Here is a 23,130-nt window from a genome sequence, read left to right as displayed (position 1 = left end):
AAAAGGGAATATACATTATGTGTTTGGACTTTAAAGACCATTAAAGGCTCAGATAGAGTAATTGTAATACTATAGTGTTTATTTATATTGATATGTTGTACTGAAAATTTTTATTATTATTAAAAATTAAAGAAAAGGTATAACAAATTTTAATATTTCTTTAACTTTTAAGAATAAAATCATACTTGATTATATTCTAGTCATAAATATGCTGAAAAATAAAATAAAATATGCTGATTGTAATCAATCAATCTTGTTTTAATTGATTGAAATGTGATTATGTTATCTATTCCTTTAAAAAAAAGGAACAATTGCCAAAGTTATTTAGTGAAATGCATTTAAACTATTTCTCATTTTCAAACAAGCTCTTATGTTTTAATGAATAAGAGATTGATTAAATATTTTATGATGATAATAAATACTTGGTAGGTATATATGGGTAAAATAAATTGGATAAAATTATTTAATATTAAATAAAGCTCAGTACAACATATTTTAAAAAAAAGTAACATGTAAACACAAGTTTATTAGTTTTCTGTCAGTTTGTCGATGCCTAATAACTCTAATCAATGCTGTGTACTGAAGCAAGTATAATTATAAAACTTGCTCCGTCTGTCAACGCCCAATTTATGAACATGAGTTTAATATCTTCGTTAACTGTAGAAATAACAATGTAGCAAGGGGCGTGTATAGCTAAAGCTTGCACGTTCCTATTATATATTAAAAACTAATTTACATATATGAGAAAAAAATATTGTTTAAAAAAGATGAAGAGAATGCCAAAGAAATTAATGTTCACAACGGGATAATAAAATTGAATTGTGGGAAAAAAATACGACTTTTGGAGGATTTTAGTACACTGACTTATAGTTTAACAAATAACTTCGACCAATGGCGATTATTACTGCTAGTAATAACCAAATTCCACTTGATATACGCATGTTATATAATTATACAAAATAAAACACAATTTTTTATTAAATCATTGTTTATAACTAAATGGGTTACCAAAAATTAAACAAAATTGACTTATTTTAGACACACAAAGTATTTAACTATTGAAAAACAGCAGGTTTTTGTTTAAAAATTCAATTTTTTGATTAATAATGGTAAAGGATCTTGATCCTAAAGTGATACTGATTTCTTACACTAATTACATGCCTAGAGGCTCTGCTGTCATTAAAAGGTTGAGAATCACTGCTCTAGATAATTTTGAAAAACTGAGTTTACAAATATTGATACTTATTTTTGATTTGGAACCAAAATATTTACAATCTATGTTAAGATTTTTTCTGATTCTCTTGATTTGTGGATCATAATCTCACGCTTTTAATTTTCTCAGTCCTATGAAAACATTAAAAAGAACAAGGAAAATGTGAACCATTTCAGGAAAGCTGTTTTTCATATGTAGTTTTAGACCAATTTTATAAAAGGCACACTATAACTTTTTTGCTTGTCCCCACACTTGAATTGTATTAACAATTTTATTGTTATTCCAATTTTAGGACTTATCTAATGCTATGTGTTGACGTTTAAACATAGCAGTAGATAAGTCCTTGCATTGCAATAAACAGTAAAATTACTCATACATAGGTCTGATAAAAAAGAAACCAATATATTCTTTTTCTCAATTCAATTCCTATTTGATTCTCAAATTATTTTATTTTATTCTGTTGGAACAAATGTACACAACATATTCAATATTTTTTTTGTTTATGATGGATAAAAAGATAAGATGCCTTTAAATGTTCTCTGCAATTTTTCTTATATTAGAAACAAATTAAAAGAAAAAGTCCAAAAAAAAAGGAAACACTTTCAATATTTTTCTAAAATTGTTTATTCTTCTAAAATAGTAATTTGTTACAAAATACTAAATGTAAAATCAAATTTGAGAATTCTAGCAAGAACAAATAAGGTTCTTCTTAGTCTCTTAACTCTTGGTCTTAAGTCCGTAATCTTTTGTGAAAGAAAATTTTGACAAAACTCATTAACTTTGATGGCATTAAACATTTCGATCAATGGGTCTTCGTGGAGTAAGATTTTGAAAAAAATGCACATTCTCAGATCCTTATTTTTCTTAATATCATGAACGTAAATGTTAGATTCATTAAGAATTTTTGACTTTATGAACATATACGTGAATTTTTTTCTTTAATATCTCTGAGTAGAAGTTTGCAATCTTTATAGACATTGTGGTGATGTAATGAAGTTATCCATTTTTATGTTGTTCATTATATAAAAATGTTGCTGAGGTTAATCTCACTGAAAAGTATTGGACCAAATTTTATCTCCTCTGAGAATAGCCTTTCTCAAATGACTGCATGCCATTTATAACAATTGCATAATTATGCATTATATTTGATGTTATTAATAAACTATTATAATGATCTATCTCCCAGTTAGTATGAGAAAAAAAAAAGAAGGTAAAGTTCCAGGTCTGGTCTGAAAGTAACATTTAAGTTGTTACATTGAAATATTATGACACTAATCTGTTTTTGACACTTGGTCTACGTTAGAACCACGAAAAAATCCAATTAGATTGATGAAAATATCATTATAATTTTGTCCACCTAAGAGTTAAAAGGTCCTTTTTAGAAACTCTATGTAGCCTTTCAGGTCTTAAGAATAGTGAAATAATATTAACTTCCTTCCTTTTTTGTACCAACACACACACAATGGATAATCAAAGGAATTGCACTAAGAGATCTCAAAGTACAAATTCACTTTGAAGTTACTACTTTAAAATATATGTAGTATGTATACAGATATTTCCCAAAAGAGCCTCTTTATAGAAGTATGATCACAGTTCTTCATGTCAAAATGAGAGGATGTTAGGTCTTTATATTTATTATATTAGATATACGTTTCAAAGAAAGGAAAATGAAAGAAATAATTGCTCTAAGTAGCTTTATGCTTACAGATATAAATTTTACGATGTTTAAAAATAGTCTGCTAGTCTGAAAGTAATATATTTATATATGCGGCTATCAGTCATATAATGCTAACCATGCTGACTGGCTGATTATAAGATTAATTCATTCTTATTTTTTATAAACATGTCAGTCGTGTGTATGCTTTAAACTGACAAAAACCTCTCAAGTGCGATATTATAGTGGCGACGAGGATGAAAGAAAAATATAGAAAAATTGATATAACATTGAACCTGTTATTTATTCTTTAACTGTTTGGTATGTCTCAAAGCGGGTTTAGGAGTCATTTTGCAGGAAAAAAAAAAGGGTTTTGAATTTTCAATGTAATAAGAAAAAACTTGCGAATGTCGTCATTATTATAAGCTTTTTATGCTTCAAATAATAGTTATATATTGATATCTGCAACACTTTAAAATGCAAAATAAAGGATAGAATGATTCAGAAACAATATGTGAGGTCATTATTCGATCCATATCTCACTCCTAAGCAGTCCTACCTGAGATACCAGGTCGCCCTTGGAGTATTTTAGAGAGAGAGAGAGCCACGCCTTGTAAAGACTACAACAAAAACAAAACGGTCGCCCATGTTTTTCGTGACTGTGAATATTTAGAAGGAATATGGGTTATAATGGCTAAAAGACTCACTCACTACCTAGGGAGGAGGCTCCCACAAGAGAAAAAAAATTATGGCTTTAACGACATGGCTCTTCTGTTCAAAATTGGATCCAAATCCATTGCAAAACGTGATTGCAAGATCCAATTATGAAAACATTAAATGTCACAAAAATATAAGTTTGTTGTATTTCTAATATGAACAGGTGTATTTGTTATCTTGACCACGAATCTGAGGACAGGTTTATTGTTTTCCCTGTAGCACCACTGGTTGTGATTGTTGTTTGGGGGGGGATATAATTTTTTTATACTAGTGATAGATTGTTATATAAAATTGTAATCTAATATATCTATTATATATTGGTATGTACACCACTCTAATGTTTGTATCTATGTTTTTATGTACAGGTAATAGTCACCTTTAGGTAATGATTAAATCAAATAAAGACTATTAAAAAAAAAATAGTTATTTTGCATTTTAAGCTTATAAAGGACTATTTTGAGGTCACAAAAGAGGTCAAATTCTTTCAATTTTTTATTTCAGCGTGTGTAGAAGGGTGTCTAATTTTTAGAGTGACCTGTGAATTCGATTTTCTTTATTATTTGAATGAAGGAGTTTTGCTTGCAAAGTTTCAGTCTTCAAGTTTCGTTTTTTTACCTTTATAACCATATAAAAGTGACTTCTCTAAACAACAAAATCGAATGGAAAAAGTATCAGAGCTAAGTTCTAAATTTTATTTGAAGTGGCTGAAGTAATATAAATTACTGTTATGTGGAGTGGCAAAAACAAATGTACACATAGTCGAACAATGGATTAAACGGGAAACTTTTTATAAAGTAAAAGAGAAAAAAAAATATATGTCATTGAAAAATAATTCAATATTGCTGAAGGGTATCAAACTTCCATGTAAATCTCATAAAGAGTATTTTTAATATGGATACGTAAGAATGGATGTGGCTATACATAGTTGTTTTTTTTACCAGATTGCATACAATTAATTAAGATAAATGATGTGTAATGTACATAGATATACGGTCTATTCCTTTGTTTTAAAAGAAGTCATATAGTAAATCGCTCAATATTAATTATTTCACAAAATATAACACTTGGGGCATGATTCAGAATTATTGATTGGTTCCAGATGATTTTTATTCGCCTTGTACTCTCGAAAGGAAAGATAACGGTATCATATCAAAATTAACATTGTATTATAGTTTCAACTTTTTATGACAATCACCATCATGTATCTTTGAAATTATATTCATTACCGCTGTCATTACGTTGTCTAAGAAATTATTTAATACATTTCTGCTTAGCTGGAAACTAAAAACTATTTTTCTAAAGTACTTAAAATATTTTTTGCATCCAAAAAGTAGGCACTTTCATTCATCAACTGTGTGAAAGTCGTATACAGCACAAATATTTAGTTTGAAAAACTATATGACTTTATATACATCTCCAATAAATATGAATCAATTGAATAATTTTTTTCCTAAAACAGGTTGATGTTGAGCACAAAGAGAATATTTTTTTTAAATTAAGAAGCCTTTTATTATGGTATCTCTAGTATGTTGTGTTGTTTTTTGTTGTGTATTCCGAAGGTTAATTTTGTGGATTGAAATTTTTATTTAAATAAGTGAATAATCAAATAATAAAATAAACAAATTCTCCAAATAAAATCATGTAACCAGCAGTTGATGTTAAAAAATATCTTAATTCTGTAAAACCATATTTTTTGTTTCCGCTTTCCCATGGTACTCTCCAAAATAAATACTTCAATTTTTCAAGTATTTTACACTTTCAATTTGTGGAAAGGCAATTTTTGAGGGAAAAAAAATAAAAATCCATGAAAAATCATCCTAACCTTGAAAAAAAAGTATAGAATTTTTTTTTTTGAGAATAATTTATCCCTTGTGCATTGTTCCAGCAGAAATCACACTATTAATCTATTTATTGATTTGAATTTTTGTGTATATTTTCTATTAAATATATTTGATGAAACTTTGAAATAAACAAAAATTATGAAATTTACAAGAGCATAAACTTTTACCCTGCAAGATTGCATACTTAAATTTTATATAGGTACATATGTATTCTATATAGGTTCATACAATTTTAAGTTAATTCAATTTAAAGGTAAAATAAAAAGATTATTTTAGAGTTTCAATTCAAATTAATTTTATTACATTTCAAATATTAAGGCCACATATTTTCCACTTTAGATGGAAGTGTATGATCCTGACTTTGGAGATTGGATAAGACACGAATCAATGACGGAAGGTAGAAGCTTCCTTGGAGCAGCTGTACTGGATTCAAAGATATATTGCACTGCCGGGTGCTTATCAGAAGGTCATTCCTCTTGTGAAGTTTATAATCTTTCCAAAGATCAGGAGGAGGACATGGGATGGTATCGCATTAAACCAACATTAAGTAAAAGGGACTCTTGCGGACTCCTGGCAACTCATGACTCTGTTTATGCTATTGGTGGATATGACAATAATAACAACGTATACCTGAAGGTATAATTATACGAAAATTAATTTCTGTGAAATGATAATTGAATGATTTCTTTCATTCGTTAAAAATAACATTTAAGTTTTTCCTCTATATTCACATTGCCCAAATATATATTATTAAAACTTAGTTTAAATTCATTTTGCCAAAAAAAGTAATTCCATTGAACAAATGATAATTTATCAATTCTACAAATAAAATGTACAAGCGCTTTTTGAGTAATAAATCAATGTCATCTTAGTCTGTTGAAGCCTATGAGCCAAATAGTAGAACATGGAAGTCAATGAAGAGTATGAACTATGCACGTCGAAGCCCAGGAGTCGTATTTTATCGAGGAAAGATATGGGTTATTGGCGGAATGGGAGAAAAACAAGATTTAAGGAGCATTGAGGTTTATAATCCTCTCAACAATACCTGGAAGATGGTTGATTCAAAACCAAAAGAGCTGAGCGGTACGTATTTTAATATACAGTAAAGAAGACCAAGGACAGTTGCAACACTTCCTTTTCTCAGACATCAAAACATGTCATAAAATTGAGATAGCAACTGTATACTGTAATAAGAATTATTGTGAAAAAAAAAAAAAAAAAAATTGTCAACTTTTCTTCAAGATTTTGAAAGTTTTTTGTTACAAGTACTTCAAAATTTATCGTATTTTTTATTCTTATTTATTTATTTATATTTTATTTTTCACTTTTATCATGTTTTTAAATCCTCAGCTAGTAAAAAAAAAAAAAACAGAGTTACTCAGCTGGTTAAATAAGTTAGCACAAAAATATAACATTTTTATCTAAGTATTAAACAATTACAATCATTACGTTAATTAATTTTGCACTTGTAAATGTCAATTAAAATACTTTTATGAAAATAAGACATCCCAGAAAATAATCTTTCAATGTAAAACAGTAAAAAAAAATCACTCGATTAAAAAATGTCTAAAGATACTAATAAGTCCTAAACAAGGCCATATTTAGCTACATAAAGAATTGCACATAATTTAACTTAATATTTTACGAGCGTATTTTAAGTATTAGCAATACAATGTAGATTTAAAGGAAATAAAAAATTTATATATATATACACTCAAAGGTTATAATACTAACAGAGGATTAACACAAAGCAACGTCCTGAAGAGTCTTTTGTGAGGTAATTTCTCCAATTTATATTATAAATATTGTTCGATCTTAATCTAATATAAAACATTGAAATACTTCAATATATTTCAACATCATTTTGTAACTTATCAAGTTTCCCCCTACCTATCTACACAATGCTTTTCAACTATGATCTCAAATAGAGTACGTGAAGAGGGTAATAGTAGGGTTATATATAGATTAAGGTGTCTCAAAAAACCAAAAGTAATCTTTAAAAAATGCATCCCCCTATTTTTTTAGTATTTGATCTCATCTACTCAGCTAATATGGGCTAAAAAAATGAATCCAAAACAACTATAACAAGTGCCGATGAGAGCTTAAAATAAATTCGTTGACTTGATTGTAGTGTGGACCGGGAAGTTTATATTCAAATAAAGATTTCACTAAAAGTACTTATCATCAATGCATCTTAACTCGTTCTATATTAAAATATAGACGTATGTCTGTTGTATAAAACTTTAGTGTCTCTAATTCCAAGTATCTCCTAGTATTTCAGTAAAACGTGTTTGAATTTTTATCGTCCAGCCTACTTTATATAAAGTGATGATGTTGAGTTTATCCTTCAGAATTGATAAATAATACCTTTTTTATTCATCATAATAATATTTTGATAAGTCTGTCTATATTTTAAAAAGAGTTAGGTTTTACATATTATATTCTAAATTTCAAATTAGATAAATGTGGTGACCTTGTTTGATTTTAACTTTAGAGGGAATTAAAGACGAGGAGCTCCAAAATAATATAAAATCTGTTTGAATTTTTTTCTGATTTATATATAAACAAGTACAAACAGTTCACATGAAATAAGAAACCGAAAAATGATTAAAAAGATTTTTTTTACTCCAAACTTAGTAGCTGCATTAAATAGGTGTCAATTAAGTATGAGAGATATTTTCTTTATTCCTGAAGCAACTATTGATTCATTGGGGTTAAATATTCATTAATCGGGCAAATGCCATAAAAGTTGATTTTAAAGACGAAGTACCAGATGTTGTAGCTTTACTTTGGGATGAAAAATTACTGCCTAATTTGAATAACAGGAAAATGAATGAAGAAAATTTGTCGATTTTCTGACACATGGAAAAAAATTTAGACTGGAAAGTCAAAGAAAATGTGCAATTTATTTGTTGTGATACCACAGTTTCTAATACTGGTCGTATTAATGGTACCCTTATGCCGCTGGGCTAAAATTTGAGAGAGAAATGATTTTATTTGCTTGTAATCATCATGATATTCATGAATTGATTTTAAAAGGTATGTTTGAAGTGAAAATGAAACTTTGAACAAAAAATTCAAATATTTGTTTCTTCCAAAACTTAAAAGATCATTGTTAAAAAATAGATTCCTTCAAAATAGTTTCCTTACAGTCATTAGTAAAAGTAACCTATCAGTTTCAGATATTGAAAATTTATGGGAATATTATCGCAGTGAGCTATAAAATCAGTTGTGAGGGATTATAAGATGGAGTTTATAGAACTATGTATTATATTTTTAGGTGAGAATAAAGATAAAAAAAAATTAAATGAAGTCGTTGGATGGCCACAGCAATATACACCATGAAAATATCCTTATTACGTCAACAGTTTAAAATAAATTTAGACTATAAAATAATGTTGTTAGATATATGTTTACTTATAGTAATAATGTAGGTTGAGCATTGTAATCTTCATTAGAATGCAAATTTTCCAGTCCACTCTACGATCAAGTCATCGAAATGACTTTAAATTGTCCTTGGCACCTTTATCTGTTGGTGAGATTTTCCTCCATATTTGAGTACCTGTGATTAAATAAAAAAAAAGTGGAGGTATACATTCTAAACTTTTGAGAAAAAAAAGTATGTTATATGTCTTGGGACACCCTAATATACATATTTTGATTCAGTCTACATATAAGATATACAGTTTATATATATGTATAACTGCCAGAAAAAACTGTTATAGATTATATAATAAGTAAACTGTCGTTTTATATACTTGGTTTGTTTCTTTTTCTTGACATATCCGGATAAATGGGTGAGCAATGTGTTTCATTGTTTCAACAAATACAAATGTCTACTTCAGACTATATATACATTAGATTGTCAATAAATCGCTGTACATAACGATATATCATGATTTTTATAAAAGTAACTTTCTACCTTTTCAAATAAATTAAAGAATAGGGAATTCGTTTTTAAAACTACGAAATAAAACTTCATAGGGTGGAATAATGAGAAATAAGTAGAATCACTAATGTGTAGTATATATATATATATTAATAAGAAAAAGTTGGTAGAAAATAAACCATTTTCAGTGGGGAAGAGAATAAAAAAAAATGTTTAATATACATATCTTACTATAAGAAAGTTTTTTAATAATGATCCAGTGAAATTCAGAAGATTTAGAACATTATAAAAGCCAATCGATCCCCTCTTCTCATTAATATTCATCAACCTGACCAACTTTTGAAGATCTTATAGAACTTTCATACTTACAATCTTGAAAGGTTTTGTGAGACATCACTTTATAAATAAGATGGCATTTCATGATGTCATAATGAATGCGTGAAGGAAAAGTGAGGTAAAAAATAAAAAGTGTTTGCTGCATGTGCTCTAACTTCTTTGTAGTTCATTATTTATTATTTCATGGTGTTGCTTGTATATCCCTTTTATCAGGAGAATTTTGGCCTATTTTGGGTGTAAATTGTTTAATTGCATAATAAACCGAATATATATGAACGTAAATAATGAAAAAATAAACAATATTTTCCTTCCACTAATGTTATTTTAATTGTAGAAAGTACTCCTATTTACAGAAGTAATTTATTTTCTCCCTCCAAAAATGTATAACGGGCAGCTTATTTCTAAAAAGCCTCTTAATTCTGTAATACCATATGCCTTACTTCCGCCTTCTCCTCGTGCCATTACAAAAAGCCTGTCTCTTCACATAATTCATGATCATGGGAAAAAACAAAAATGTGAATTAACAATAAATTGCTGTGAATTTTTGTATAAAAAACAACGTCTTTTTTACAATACTATTTTGATTTTCCTGTAGATTATTATTTCATGATCAAAGTCTAACCTTCCCAAAAAAATTATATCAATAAGCATGTAAACAATAACTTTAGACGAAGTTTTATAGTCATAGCCCTTTTGATTATATTAAAACAGCTTAATTAACTGTGAAGCTTTTCTTTGAAAACCATATTATGAAATATGCTACGAACAGATTTTCTAAAATTCAAACGGCTTTGATAAAATAACTTTTCTAATTTTGAAGGCTATATGAAAGAAATAGAACTTATACCAATGAAAATGAAAACCTTTCACAATCCAGGGTTTATCGACAATTGAGTCAGAAGAAGGAACTTAAACGTGAAAGTTCTATTTTGAAAAATATGTATTCGGTTCTATGGATACAATAGCTTTTAGATTCAGGACTCTTAATTTGAGAATGTGATGCTGTCAAAGAACTCTAAAAACTATTCTTTTTACGAATTATAAAAATTTTTACAATATAATTTGCTATATTTATTGCTCTGAGTGAAGAAATATCTTTTATTTATCAAAATATTTGTTAAGAATACGCCAATCAATTTCATTCAGTGTACGAGACAGTTTTAATAAGTGCTTTGTTAGTCCTTATTTATTATGTCCAGTCCAGTCTTAGAACTACTTCTATCATTACTCCGTACCGGCTCTTAAGACTCTTGGTTTTTTGCACTGTAAGTAATAGATCTGATTAGAAAAGACAATCGAATTTATTAATCGTTGGTGTGTGTATTTCTATTTATGTATGTTTATGGTAATTTTCTGTTGATGGGGTGACATAGAAGTTCCTCTCCGTAATAGCTTTTTTGCTCATATTGTAATTATACTGAAAAAGTTCATGGTATTAACAAAAAAGAGTTGTAGTGCTAAATTAAATAGGATGTAATTCACTCAAGACTCATCCCTTAGTCGACATATCGACTCCGAGTACCACCCCCACCCCTCTGCCTGGAATACATCATCATATGAGACCAACTCACAATTTTCTCGACATAATGACACCTTCCAATTTACTTTTATGAACCTCTAAAGCGTAAATTGAAAAGTCGAAATCCCTCTCTTCCTAATCAATAATATAATCTTCGCATTGCGAAGTTATTTCCTTATTATTAAAATATTGCTAAAAGTGAATTTCAAGTATCTGCTGTCGTATTCATACAATTTATTTATGTATGAAGTGTGGACAAAACTATAAAATGTACATATTGTTGAACAAACAGGAGGAACATATTACTTATGTAAGGGAAGGGGGAATATTAACCTAAAATAGGACAGTCTACTTACTCTATACCTATATTTTGTCATTCCGCCAATAGCATATCCCATATAGTAAATTATATTCTACCAAACTTATTTTCACTAATGACCATTCTTTGGAAGTTCAAATATGAAACAAAATCTTAATAATAGTATAATTAAAAGGAAAACTAACATTTATAAGGCAAGTGGTTAAAGAACCAAAAGAGTTTTGTTTTGTTTTATGTTTGCTTTTTCTTGCTCAAAAACTTTGATTAAATATGTAATACGAACACAATTTATTTACATCTTACTTACAGGGACAAAACTTTCTTTAAGACATCTTGCATGTCAAGCAATAATATAAAAAATACTTCATGCCCAGGAAAGGCTGTAATATTTCATTTGTCACAATTAATTTTTTTGTGTGTACGCATATATGGAATACCTATGTACAACATTGAATGGGTTCCTATGTAGGTGTGAAATTGGAAATTGAAGTTTTATTTAATTTTCTCGCAACCTTTTTTTCTTTGATACTTCAGTACTATCAATATATTATATTTGTCCTGTTTTAAATTTTTAAAGAAGGATTCGTAATTAGTTTTTGAGTTATTAATAAATTCGGGAATTAATTATTGAGGTTTTTTAAAATTTGTTGTTCATGCATTCTTATTATTTATCTATCCCTGCAATGACTATGAAAAAGGAGAATGGAAGAAGATATTTCTGCTTTAGCACTTCTAGCATGCTTATACACTATGCATATATGCTATCTCTAGAAAAAAAAATAACATAACATGTTCTTACAGCTAGGGTAAGTATAGGTATACTCGTGTAATAATTTATTTGAATCAACTTTGCTTTATAAAATATTTGAACCTAAATAATTATCATATTTAATGTAAATAAGTTTCATTAAATGAAAATATGTGTTGGTTGTAGAAAGGAAAATTTCTAGATAAATAGAGTTTTAGATATCAGAAAAAATTACTAATGAGGCCACTTTTCTCTCCCCCCAAAAAAAAAAAAAACACCTTTAGAATACAGTATCTCTTCAATTTGAAAGCGATAATTGTAGAGGTTTGAAAATTGTAATACATAAATTGCATTTTCACGCATGGTATGTGGGATAACCCACTTTTATTTTATTAAGGAGAATTTAAGATATGCTTCTTATTGGGTGTAGAAAAAGTACTGAGACCTTCTAATAATACAGTTTTGAAAAGGTTTGGTTGTTTAAATCTTAAAAGTTCGTTTAATATTGAATAGCTGAGATTCTAACCCTTTTAATTGATGTTAACAAAAAATATGTATATGTTGCGATGGAGGCAAGAAGAGCCATCGTAGGCAATTTAATCAGCGCCAAGAGAACCACCTCGGACTTCATAAAGACAAGAAACGTGAGAAAGGCCACAGTTTGTCAGGTCAGAAATCGTTCAGCTGATGGGGACAACCTTAGCGACAATCCCAAGAGTGGAAGACTCACCAACGTAAAGCCTGAAGACATCATGGAGGACTTTAAGGTCAACCCAACGATAAGGATGCATCGAAGAAGGTGCATTGGTCTACTGTGAACCTGGCCATCTGAAAAGCCGGAGGAAGGTTGCTTATAAGAATTGAGAGGACCCTCAAATTATTTTGTTAGAAATAATTCCATCTTCAGTGATGTCAACATCTCTTGAATGATCTGAAGCACAACAGCAACAAGATATTTCTTCTCTGATGAAAATAACTTTACCTATGACGCCGTCTAAAAAAACAAAATAATCTAATGGTATGCATTGACAAGGCTGACAACAGCATCAGGACAGTCACCAAGACCAAACATCCGGCCTCAATGATGATCTTGAGGGTTATGGTATCAACTGGAGAACAAATTCCTTCAATTTGGTTTCCGGGTGGATATTGGTTACTGCTGCCAACTTGTTGGTGTTAAAGGAAAATGTGGTCTCATATATCACCAAGGCTACGAAGAAGTCCAACAAGGCCACGGACGTATTTCAACAGGACGAGGCTCCGGGCCATACTGCTATGTTATACAAGATTGGATGTGTAGTAACATGAACCTTTGGCCCCCTCAAAGCCCATATATGAATCCACTGGATTACTCCATTTAGTGGCAAATTGAGGAAAAAGCCTGCAAATTCCGCAACCCGAATATTAATACCCTGAAGACCTCCGTTAATCAGCAGTGGAGGATCATGAAAAAAGAATTATGTTGACAATTGTGCCAGGGGTTCCAGAGGTAGTTGGAGGCTGTCACTTAGGCTGACGAATGCCAGATTCAAAATTAATGTGCATTGTTTAAAATATTTTAAAATAAAATTTTATATGTTAAACATCATCCTGATCAAATACGAGTATTTTAATGAATACTTAGGGGCAGGTCTCAGTTCTCACTCGGTACGTCATTTTATCATTCGGCATGAGAGAAAATTCATATTGGAAGATACTCATGGACTGACTGAGAAGCATAATATCAGAGAAAAGCTGTGGCTTGCCCATAAAGTTGCCTGTTTTTTCCTGACATTATGTTTTTTTCAATCCAAGAGTATTCATCAATATGAAGAATCCGTCATATCGAATGAAAATCAATTTCATACCAGATTAGAGATTAGCACTTCTTTCATCTGAATTGATTTCATGTTTATTAATTATTTAATTTATTTAAAGTAACCTAACGGCAAATATTCTAGCTAGATTTGCCTAACATACAACTATGTTGTGTTAATGTAATGATTATTTGTGAATATATAATAGAAAAAATATGTTATTATTTTGCAAAATAACAACAATTAATATACTTATATGACATGTATAGCATTAAAACAATGAATTAAATATATGATCGAATACATCAATATATTAAAATTTATTTTCGGCGAACTGTCTCAAATGGTGATTTGGCGAAAAATCCGTTTGGCAATTTGTCATTTGGCAAAATTTCATTTAGTGAAATGTCCATTCAAAAATTATCCGTCGGCTATATGTCCTTTTGGAAAAAAATCAGACCAATTGTCCTAGAAACTAAAAAAAAATCAATAAGGATTTGCAGTAATGAAGAGATTTTGTATAAATCTGTGGTTTTATATGTAAATATATACGAGTATACTTCTATTTTTAAACTTGAAAGATTTTTTTAATAAATGATTCTTACTTACAAAAATTTTATAATATTAAACTTTATTTTTTCCAATTAACATGAAATTTAAAATTCTACTGTTTTTGATCGTTTTTGTAGCTTTTCGTAAGTTTCAAAGCCTTTCATGCATTTTGGTTAGATCTGGAGATGTTATGGTTCGATTTTTCAAAATTACAATGGGTTTTTTCTTCGTTTACTTATCTCATAAAATCTTGCTAACTGAGATCAACAATTCTATAAAAAATAATATAATATAATTTTGAATTTAAAACCAATTATTTGCCAAGAATTAGATATTTAATCACATTCTGTAACTAAGATAATAAGACTCTCTTGCAATATAAAATTAAAGAATTTGTACATATATTACACATAAATTTAATTGTATTTGATGTAAGTTCTATACCTTCTTCCACTTGATTTGAGGCCAATAAGAAGTTATTTTATAATTAAGTTATACCTGGCATAATTCTTATAAGTTCTTGAAATCACTCACCATCCAAGGTTTTTGCTTCTGTTAATAGTATCTATTATTTATTGATTACAATAATTTCGAAAGAACTCTTAATTTATTAATATATGTTGAAGAAATAACTAACTCTATTTAAGTATGGTTGATGGTTTGTAAATAAGAAAATTTATGGTATGTTTCTATGGGGTTCGAGAATTGGATGTTAACAGCGAATATATTTTGACATCTCTTTTGATATGATATTGTCTTGTATATACTTTACAATCCCATTTATATGCTCAATAATAAATGCAATATTATACGGCCTTCGAAACATTTTATAATTTAAGACACTAAATTTGATTTTCAAACTGGCATTTTTTAGCTGAACTACGTCACATATATTTCTCTTCTTAGTTTTCTACTAGAAAAAATAAATACAATAATAATATCCACTTTGTATCTTTTGAAAAATCTTGCCCTTATTTTCATTCATTTTCTTATGACTCGATAATAGATATCTAAATAGCTTGTGTACAATATATATCCGTATTTAAATATGGTAGTAAGAATATCATGTATCTTATTGATCAAAACATTGTCAGTGTGCTCCTGTAGACTGACTGTTTTGATTTTTGTTCTTCTTTTATTTGGCTTGAATTAGAAGATGAAGAAAATGAGAAATAAATTAATTCTGACTCACCCAAAGAATTATGGCCAGACTCAAATTCAGTTACATGTAAATGCAGAGTTTAGCTTGTTGTTCTGGATCATTTTCTAGAGGCTTTTCAATTTAAAGGTGACTTTTTGACCTTAAAATTACAAACTTTGATTCCACTGTTAATATGCCTCTGGTAGAATTGATTTTCTTCCAAACATTGCCATTCTCCATTTATATTGATGACATCTAATAATTGTATTGAATGTATATCTGTTCTTATGACTAATATAAATCAAACATAATAGTAATCACCCTACTGAGCAATTAAAATATGAGCCAGTTAAGGTGTTAATACCAAATACCAATATTCCTGTATATTATAGTCTATATTTAATTATTTATAATATAATACTTTTGCAATTAGTTCAATAAGTCAGATTTTAACAATAGTGGTCGGATTTTTTTGGTCCCTTAAGATGCAGATTAAGTGTGATCCATTCTATTATTTTAAATTAAGAATTTAGAGTTTTAAAGTAAAATGATAAAAATTAATCACTTTTTTCACTGATGCTGATAGTATATTTTTTTATATATTCTAAGGGAAAATAAAGTTTCATATTTTTAAAGTTGACATTTTAATGTTTGGGTGAATAAATATTATATAAAGTAATCGTGTTAGGATTTGAAAGATAAGTTAGTGTTCAAGTTAATGTTACTTTAAAACAAAATTGAAGGGGTTATTCAAGATGGACTTAACATGAAATATTGAAAAGTGCTAAAAAATAATAATTCTAGATATCCCCCCCCATAAACATATAGGAAAAAAGTTTTTTCGACAATGATTTATAATATCATAAATTAATCTTCCAAACTTTACCTTCTTCGTTCTTTCTTTCACGGTAAATTTCTTTATTTTGAGTATTAAGATTGAATAGGTGAGATTGAATATATAAAAATATTATATTTTTTTGGTTTTCGTATAGGTTGTGTACAAGTTATAACTTGTATAAGAAAATTATACAATTTGCTAACTTAAAATAAGATTTACAATTTATGCAATGAACAAATTGATGTCCTATTGACTTTAAACTTAATAACATCCAACGTATAACCGACTGTGGTTTATGATTGATTTTGTATATAAAATGTAAAACACTTACTTTTAGCTACACAAGTTTGTTACTGTATTTTTATTTTATAAAACAAGAAGTCATACAATTTTAGTGATAATAAACGGACTCTCAAAACTGTAACCTCTACAAACATTTAGACAAACATACAAACTTTTTATCAAATTTATATCGATACATACATATCTAAAGAAAAGATATGAAGTATGTATCAAGAAAGTTTAATTCTTTATACATGTCATGTACTAGTTTTAACTTGTATAAGCAAATTGTTCCAATTACAGCCAAATAATTGGGTGATCCAAATAAATTGGATAAATCTTTAAAAGCTTATAACAAACAAACGAGATAGATTGGGAGCATTACTGTTTTATTATTTGAAGGTTACATTTAATGACATTCAATTATTTATAATAAAAATTATCCTCTCTTGATAACATTGGCCATGCGGCGCCAGCAAATCAGGGGGACCTTGTGCGAATCCAGCATTGCCATTGTAGTGGTAATGAACTTCTTCAAGTGCTCCACCGACGAATGATACATGGACAGCACTCAATTTGACTCTTCCCCAGGGATAGAAATTGCAGTAGTACAGGTCCGGGCTATATGTAGTAAAAAAATATAGGCTACAAAAGCAAGGGAAAGATTTTGGTCGAATGAGGTCGAGATTATCAAGAGAGGTAGATTTTGGTATACAAAATTGAATCTCATGAAATGTAGCTTTCAACTTTTTAAACAACATTAAAGTTCTACCCCATTTCGTTTGTTTTGTTGTAACCTCTTAAATATTTTTTTTATTTATTTGGACATCCTTGTGAGTATTTGTACTAAGGATAATCCAATAATCGAATTATATATGCATGGCTAATTGTTTATGTTTTGAAAAATGAGTAAATAATAAGTATTCTCTAATACATTATAAAATTCAAATTCCATGAGTTATATTACTTGTAAATACATAACTAATTAAAGTAATTCTTAGAGTTTTTGAGATACAAGCTGACTCGGAGCACATACTAAAATTGACATTCGAAATTTTTAAAAGATATTAGCGGTTCGAGAGCCGCTTTAAGTTAAAATATTTTTAGTTATATCTTATGAGAAACATTGTTTTTACTTACGCCTAACACTCAGGAAAAAATTAAGAGCGTACGTTAAGGTATACAAGGTGTACGTCAATACTATAAGTAACTTAAACAAATTAAAACAAAATGATAATATTATATTTTAAAAAAGAACTTGTACAAGTTACAACTTGTGTAGATCTTATATAGAAATACCATTCTCATATGTATTTCTACTAATGCTGAGATACAATACAATTATAATTAAATAAGAAAAACACTTTTTAATTAATTATATTTTTTTATAGGTTGGATGAGATGTTGCTTAATTGATATGCCTCTTTATATGATGAAAAGTCAAGAGTTTAAAGAAGATTAATTCCTTATATAAATATTTTAGTACCATTCGTATCTTTAATGTTTGTACATATATATTTCCACTTATATAAATATCTTTTTTTAAATGAATACTATTTGTGTTCAATTTATACAATTTACTGTAATAAAAGTTAAAAAAAAATATTTATCCCTTCCTTCTTTTCCTGTTGTGTTTATTCAATTTATAGACTGATTTATTCTTGTAATATCTAGTGCATATCATATTTTTACTCAAACTGTCATAAAATTTTATAACATATCCTTAGTATTTTTAGCAAAAAAAAGTTTATGATTAATTAACATATTCTGAAATTAGTTATCCAGGTTTCAATTAATTATTTGTATGCGTTTTTATTATAAAAATATCTCAATAATAAGTATAAAACTTTGTCATTATTTAATTTTGTTTTTATTTTTTTTTAAATAACCGAAATACTCATTGACTTGAAATTGGTATTTTTTTCTAGAAATGTATCAAATTTTATATTTTACTATATTTCATTTATAAAGCAATCGAAAATATGATTGACTTGATCTCAGGGTACAAAAACAAGTGTTTTCAAATACTTGGTTACACTATGCAACAAAATTCAGGTCATGGAACACCCACAGACTAAAATCCACATTTAATATTTCATTTAAGCGGTATAACGCAAAATTGACCATTAAAGTCTTCAACTGCAATTACTTTGATACTAAAAATCTTTATTTAAACATGTTTGGTTTATTGAGGTATGGTTTAGAGACAGCTTTAGAAGTCAAAACTATATAAATTACAATGAAAGGTAATAGAAATTGATAAAAAATATTTCTACATTCAAAAAAGGAACTATTCCATGTCATTGCTAAGACCAAACCATTCAAGCCGTCCCCTTGTAATGGATGAAGGATCTTTCCCTTCACGACTAATACTTTCACTCGAAGCTTGCTTAATCATTAAGTTTGGAATACCTTCGGAGAAAATAAAAGCAGGGATCGGAGGACCAAGAAAATTACAATGGAAATATCGTATATAAAAAAAAATGCAATTCTTTTGTGTCTTTGTATTGAGTTTTCAAAGTTTATTACGGAAATATTTTCAATTTTTATTAAATATATCAAGATTTGAAAGAAAAAACTTAATTTAAGAATGATTAAGTTTAATTTTTTATTTCTGTAGGAATATATTCTAGGAAAACATGATTATTATTGCTATAATATATTTCTTAATGTTGTCGTGAATGAACACCCTAAGCAAATATTCTAATTAGTATTTGAAGAAAAGTAATGTTGCACCAATAATTTTTCCCTCATATCGAATTGCAAGAAATTTTCAACATATTTTAATACTCATAAAATCATTTTTCTGATAGATTTATGTTAAAAAATTGTTCATATTTCCTAAATTCAGTTTGAAGTCATTTATTTTTCACCAAAAGTCTAAAAAGTAAATTTCTTCATTTTCTCAATTTCCTATTTTGATATATTTTTTAAATGGGACAGTTAAATAAATATGCAAATCCTTTTTTTCCAAATTTATTTATTCCCAAGTTGGTATATTTGGGTTATATGATTATTTAAACTTTAATCAAGAAAATACGAATCGTATCCTAAACTTTGAAACACTTATGAAAGTCAAATTTGAATATGAAATTTATTTTATTTTATTAACTTTGTAGTAACTAATAACTTTATAATCCATGAACAACTAGAAATATGATAAATATTCATATAACCCATGGCCTAAAAATAATTGGGATTAACAAAGAAAACCCGTTTTTTTTTGATAAAATTTTATTTAACAAATATCTATATATATAAAGTGTAGGGCTACAAAACATGGATTGTTAATTAATATTTATTTTATTAACACCATATAAGGTTTAGTTATTTTTTTGTTATTCTGTTTCTGCCGTCTATTTTACGTAAACAAACTATTCTAATAGTTTAGACATTTCATCTTCATGAGTAAACAACAACCAAAAAGGCAGAGCATCTCAGATCTCCTAGATAAGAAGATTTTCACATTTGATCAATTCTACAACTACTCCAACGACTGCTAGCTTGCAAAAACAATCAAGAGATACATTGGATTTACCACAACAAATATCGGTCCCAAACAAGGGTACTTGGCTTTTTGGCATCTGATGAAAAGAAAATGCCTCCGTTCTTTTTCAAAACTGGACAGAAAATCGGCTAGAAGGTGCTTAGCTACACCATCTTGATCTGGCAGAAGATCAAATACCATGAGCATAACTACGTGTGGACTCAGGTCGGTGCCCCTCTCATACATCCACCTGTGCCAAAAGTTCTGCACAGATAATATGCCTCAATTCTGGTTTACAGATATATGACCCCCTTCCTCACCAGATTTAAACCCACTGGACTCTATATGGAGCACTTTGGAGAAGGAATTGACATGACCTCACACCTAAATTTGGACTGACTGAAGTCCTCCATTGTTGCTATATTGGACAACATGTCCGAGGAGTTTGTCATCAACTCCTGCTTGGCGTTCAAGCGACGTCTAAAGGCTGTGATTGATAATGAAGGTGACCATTTTCCAAAAACTTTGTCTACATATTTTGTAATTATTATATTTTTTGCCCATCATAAAAAAATATATGATTATTGATGTATTTCTGAATCCATCTCTCGAGTCCACGTTTTGCTGCCCTACCCTGTATATATATATATTGTATTGGCTTTATGGAGCGGCTTCACGACGTAACTAAATCCCCTACCCTCTTTATAACTTTATCTCATTATATTTATCTTGAATAAATTTTAACAAAACCAGGGTAATCTACTCTCATCCTTATGATTTGTTCTTTCCGTCTAAGTTTAATTAGCTATTTAAATATTCATTGAGAATAAGGATTTATATTTACAAAACTTAAAGATAATTACCGTTATAAATTAAACTTTCACTTGTTAATGTAGATTATCAAGAGAAAATGAAAGAAAAGTAATATAGGTTAAACAAAGGGATGTTCTCTAATGGAGGGTTAATGAAATCATTAACACTCATATCCACTTACAACTAACTTTTTTTTATTCAACCGAATTAACTGAATTATTTTTAAATCACCATCTCATAATTTTAAGACCTATTCGAGATTTAGTTATGTAGTTCCACTTAGTTTTATATCTGTTAGTGTAATTAACTTAAATTACCAATAAAACGGGGCTTTTTTCTATGCCTTATGAAGTTGAGATAAATAAATACACCTAAGGGAAATTTTGGATCACTAAGGTACTGCCATGTATATATTTTGAGTTTTCAGGAAATCCAATGAACCATACATTTACACTTCCGAAATTGTCTTTCAGTTGCACGAGCCTAATTTGGATTATTTTCGACTTATGTATTTCTTTTCTTGATTGCAACACTCTAGGCTTTGCCGTAAAGGCTACAGAAAAGCTAATTTTGTTACTAGAGTCAGTTAAGATTAACATATAAGAGTTGCAGAGACTGCTTGGAATGAAAATTTCTCAAGAAAGTTGCAGTAGTGTTTTTGTTATTCTCAAAGTATTATCCAGAGCCAAGGAAGCACATATTAAGTACATTCTTGATATTTTTAACTTTTTCGTAACTCTTACAAGAGAGTAAGTAAAAGCAAATTTCGATTGGAGGATAATTTAGCTACAACAATCCTTAAAGGCAACACCTTCGTTTAAAACTCATTATCCAACCTTTATTTTGAAACTCATAACTACAAATAATAAAAACTCAACATAAAATCACACAATAATCATGAATTTTTATGATTTTCTATGTATAACTAGATGCATTTGCTTTTAATATATTACTACATCCTTTATATACTAGAACTCAAGGATAAAATAATGATACTTATTAATATATTTAATCAATGTGTAATCAGATAAAAATAGTTATTACATTGTATATTTCTAAAGATTATAAATCTTTCTCGAAATAAATCATTCCAATGAAAAATCTATATTCCTGTCTATACAATTGTAATAAATCACAATAAGGATAAAAAATATAAATATTCTTATTATAAAATAATGAAAAACCTAATACAATTCAAAATAATACTCAAATGAAATGAAAGCCGCTATTTTCTAATTCCAAATTTATTTCCAACTCGATTTTGAATTATTTTTTTTGTATTATTTGATACACATTTCTACACAAAATGTGAACAGTATTAGTCATGTTGCATTTTTGTTTGTTTTGACATATAAAGATATAAGAAGTCTTTAGTTTGCTCAGAGATTTTCTACCATTTTTTTTTTTGTTATTATTTATTTATCTAAATTATATTTCTTGGTTTGTTAAATTCATATCATGTTTGAATTTTTATTATACTTAATACATAATAAAAATTAAAATAAAGGGTGGTAAAAATTGTGAAAAATAATGTGGACATTATCAAATATTAATTTTATATGTGTTATAAATTGAAATTTGCTCCCATATTCTTATTAAAGCATACGTAGTATACTGTTTCTTTGAGTGTTCAATAGTAGTATAATTAATAACATCAATCACTATTTTATAACGAATTCAATGCATGACTTCCATATAATATACAAACATGGTTGAATTTTCGAACAGTGAATAATTATCACATATTCATTAATATTTTCAATATAAATATATTTAGTAAGGTTTAAAGTAAGCTTATTTTGATCTTTGACTTTTGTCAATGACAAAATTTCCTCATTTTGCAGATAAAATTTATACAACAAAGTTAATCTTTATTGTTATATTTATGAGTTTCTCCTAAGTCAGCATCTTATCATAATATTATCAATTCACCGTGGAGGTTATGCAGATGTTGGATGAACACAAAATGTAAGTCTGTGATAGAA

General features: G+C 28.3%; 1 protein-coding gene across 1 annotated transcript in view; it reads left to right on the top strand.

The window, feature by feature from the left end:
- Positions 1-18,702, top strand: part of LOC121116677 (kelch-like protein 36) — a 28,503-nt gene extending 9,801 nt beyond the window's left edge. Inside the window, exons 4-6 of the mRNA XM_040710955.2 lie at positions 5,765-6,061; positions 6,298-6,508; positions 18,237-18,702. Coding sequence (XP_040566889.1) covers positions 5,765-6,061; positions 6,298-6,508; positions 18,237-18,307 — 579 coding nt within the window. The 3' untranslated portion in view covers positions 18,308-18,702. The remainder of the gene's footprint in view (positions 1-5,764; positions 6,062-6,297; positions 6,509-18,236) is intronic.
- Positions 18,703-23,130: the final 4,428 nt, after the last annotated feature.

The sequence above is a fragment of the Lepeophtheirus salmonis genome, chromosome 1 (assembly GCF_016086655.4).
Source record: "Lepeophtheirus salmonis chromosome 1, UVic_Lsal_1.4, whole genome shotgun sequence".
NCBI classification, from domain to species: Eukaryota; Metazoa; Arthropoda; class Copepoda; order Siphonostomatoida; family Caligidae; genus Lepeophtheirus; species Lepeophtheirus salmonis.
This window is presented reverse-complemented; position numbering and strand designations above follow the sequence as displayed.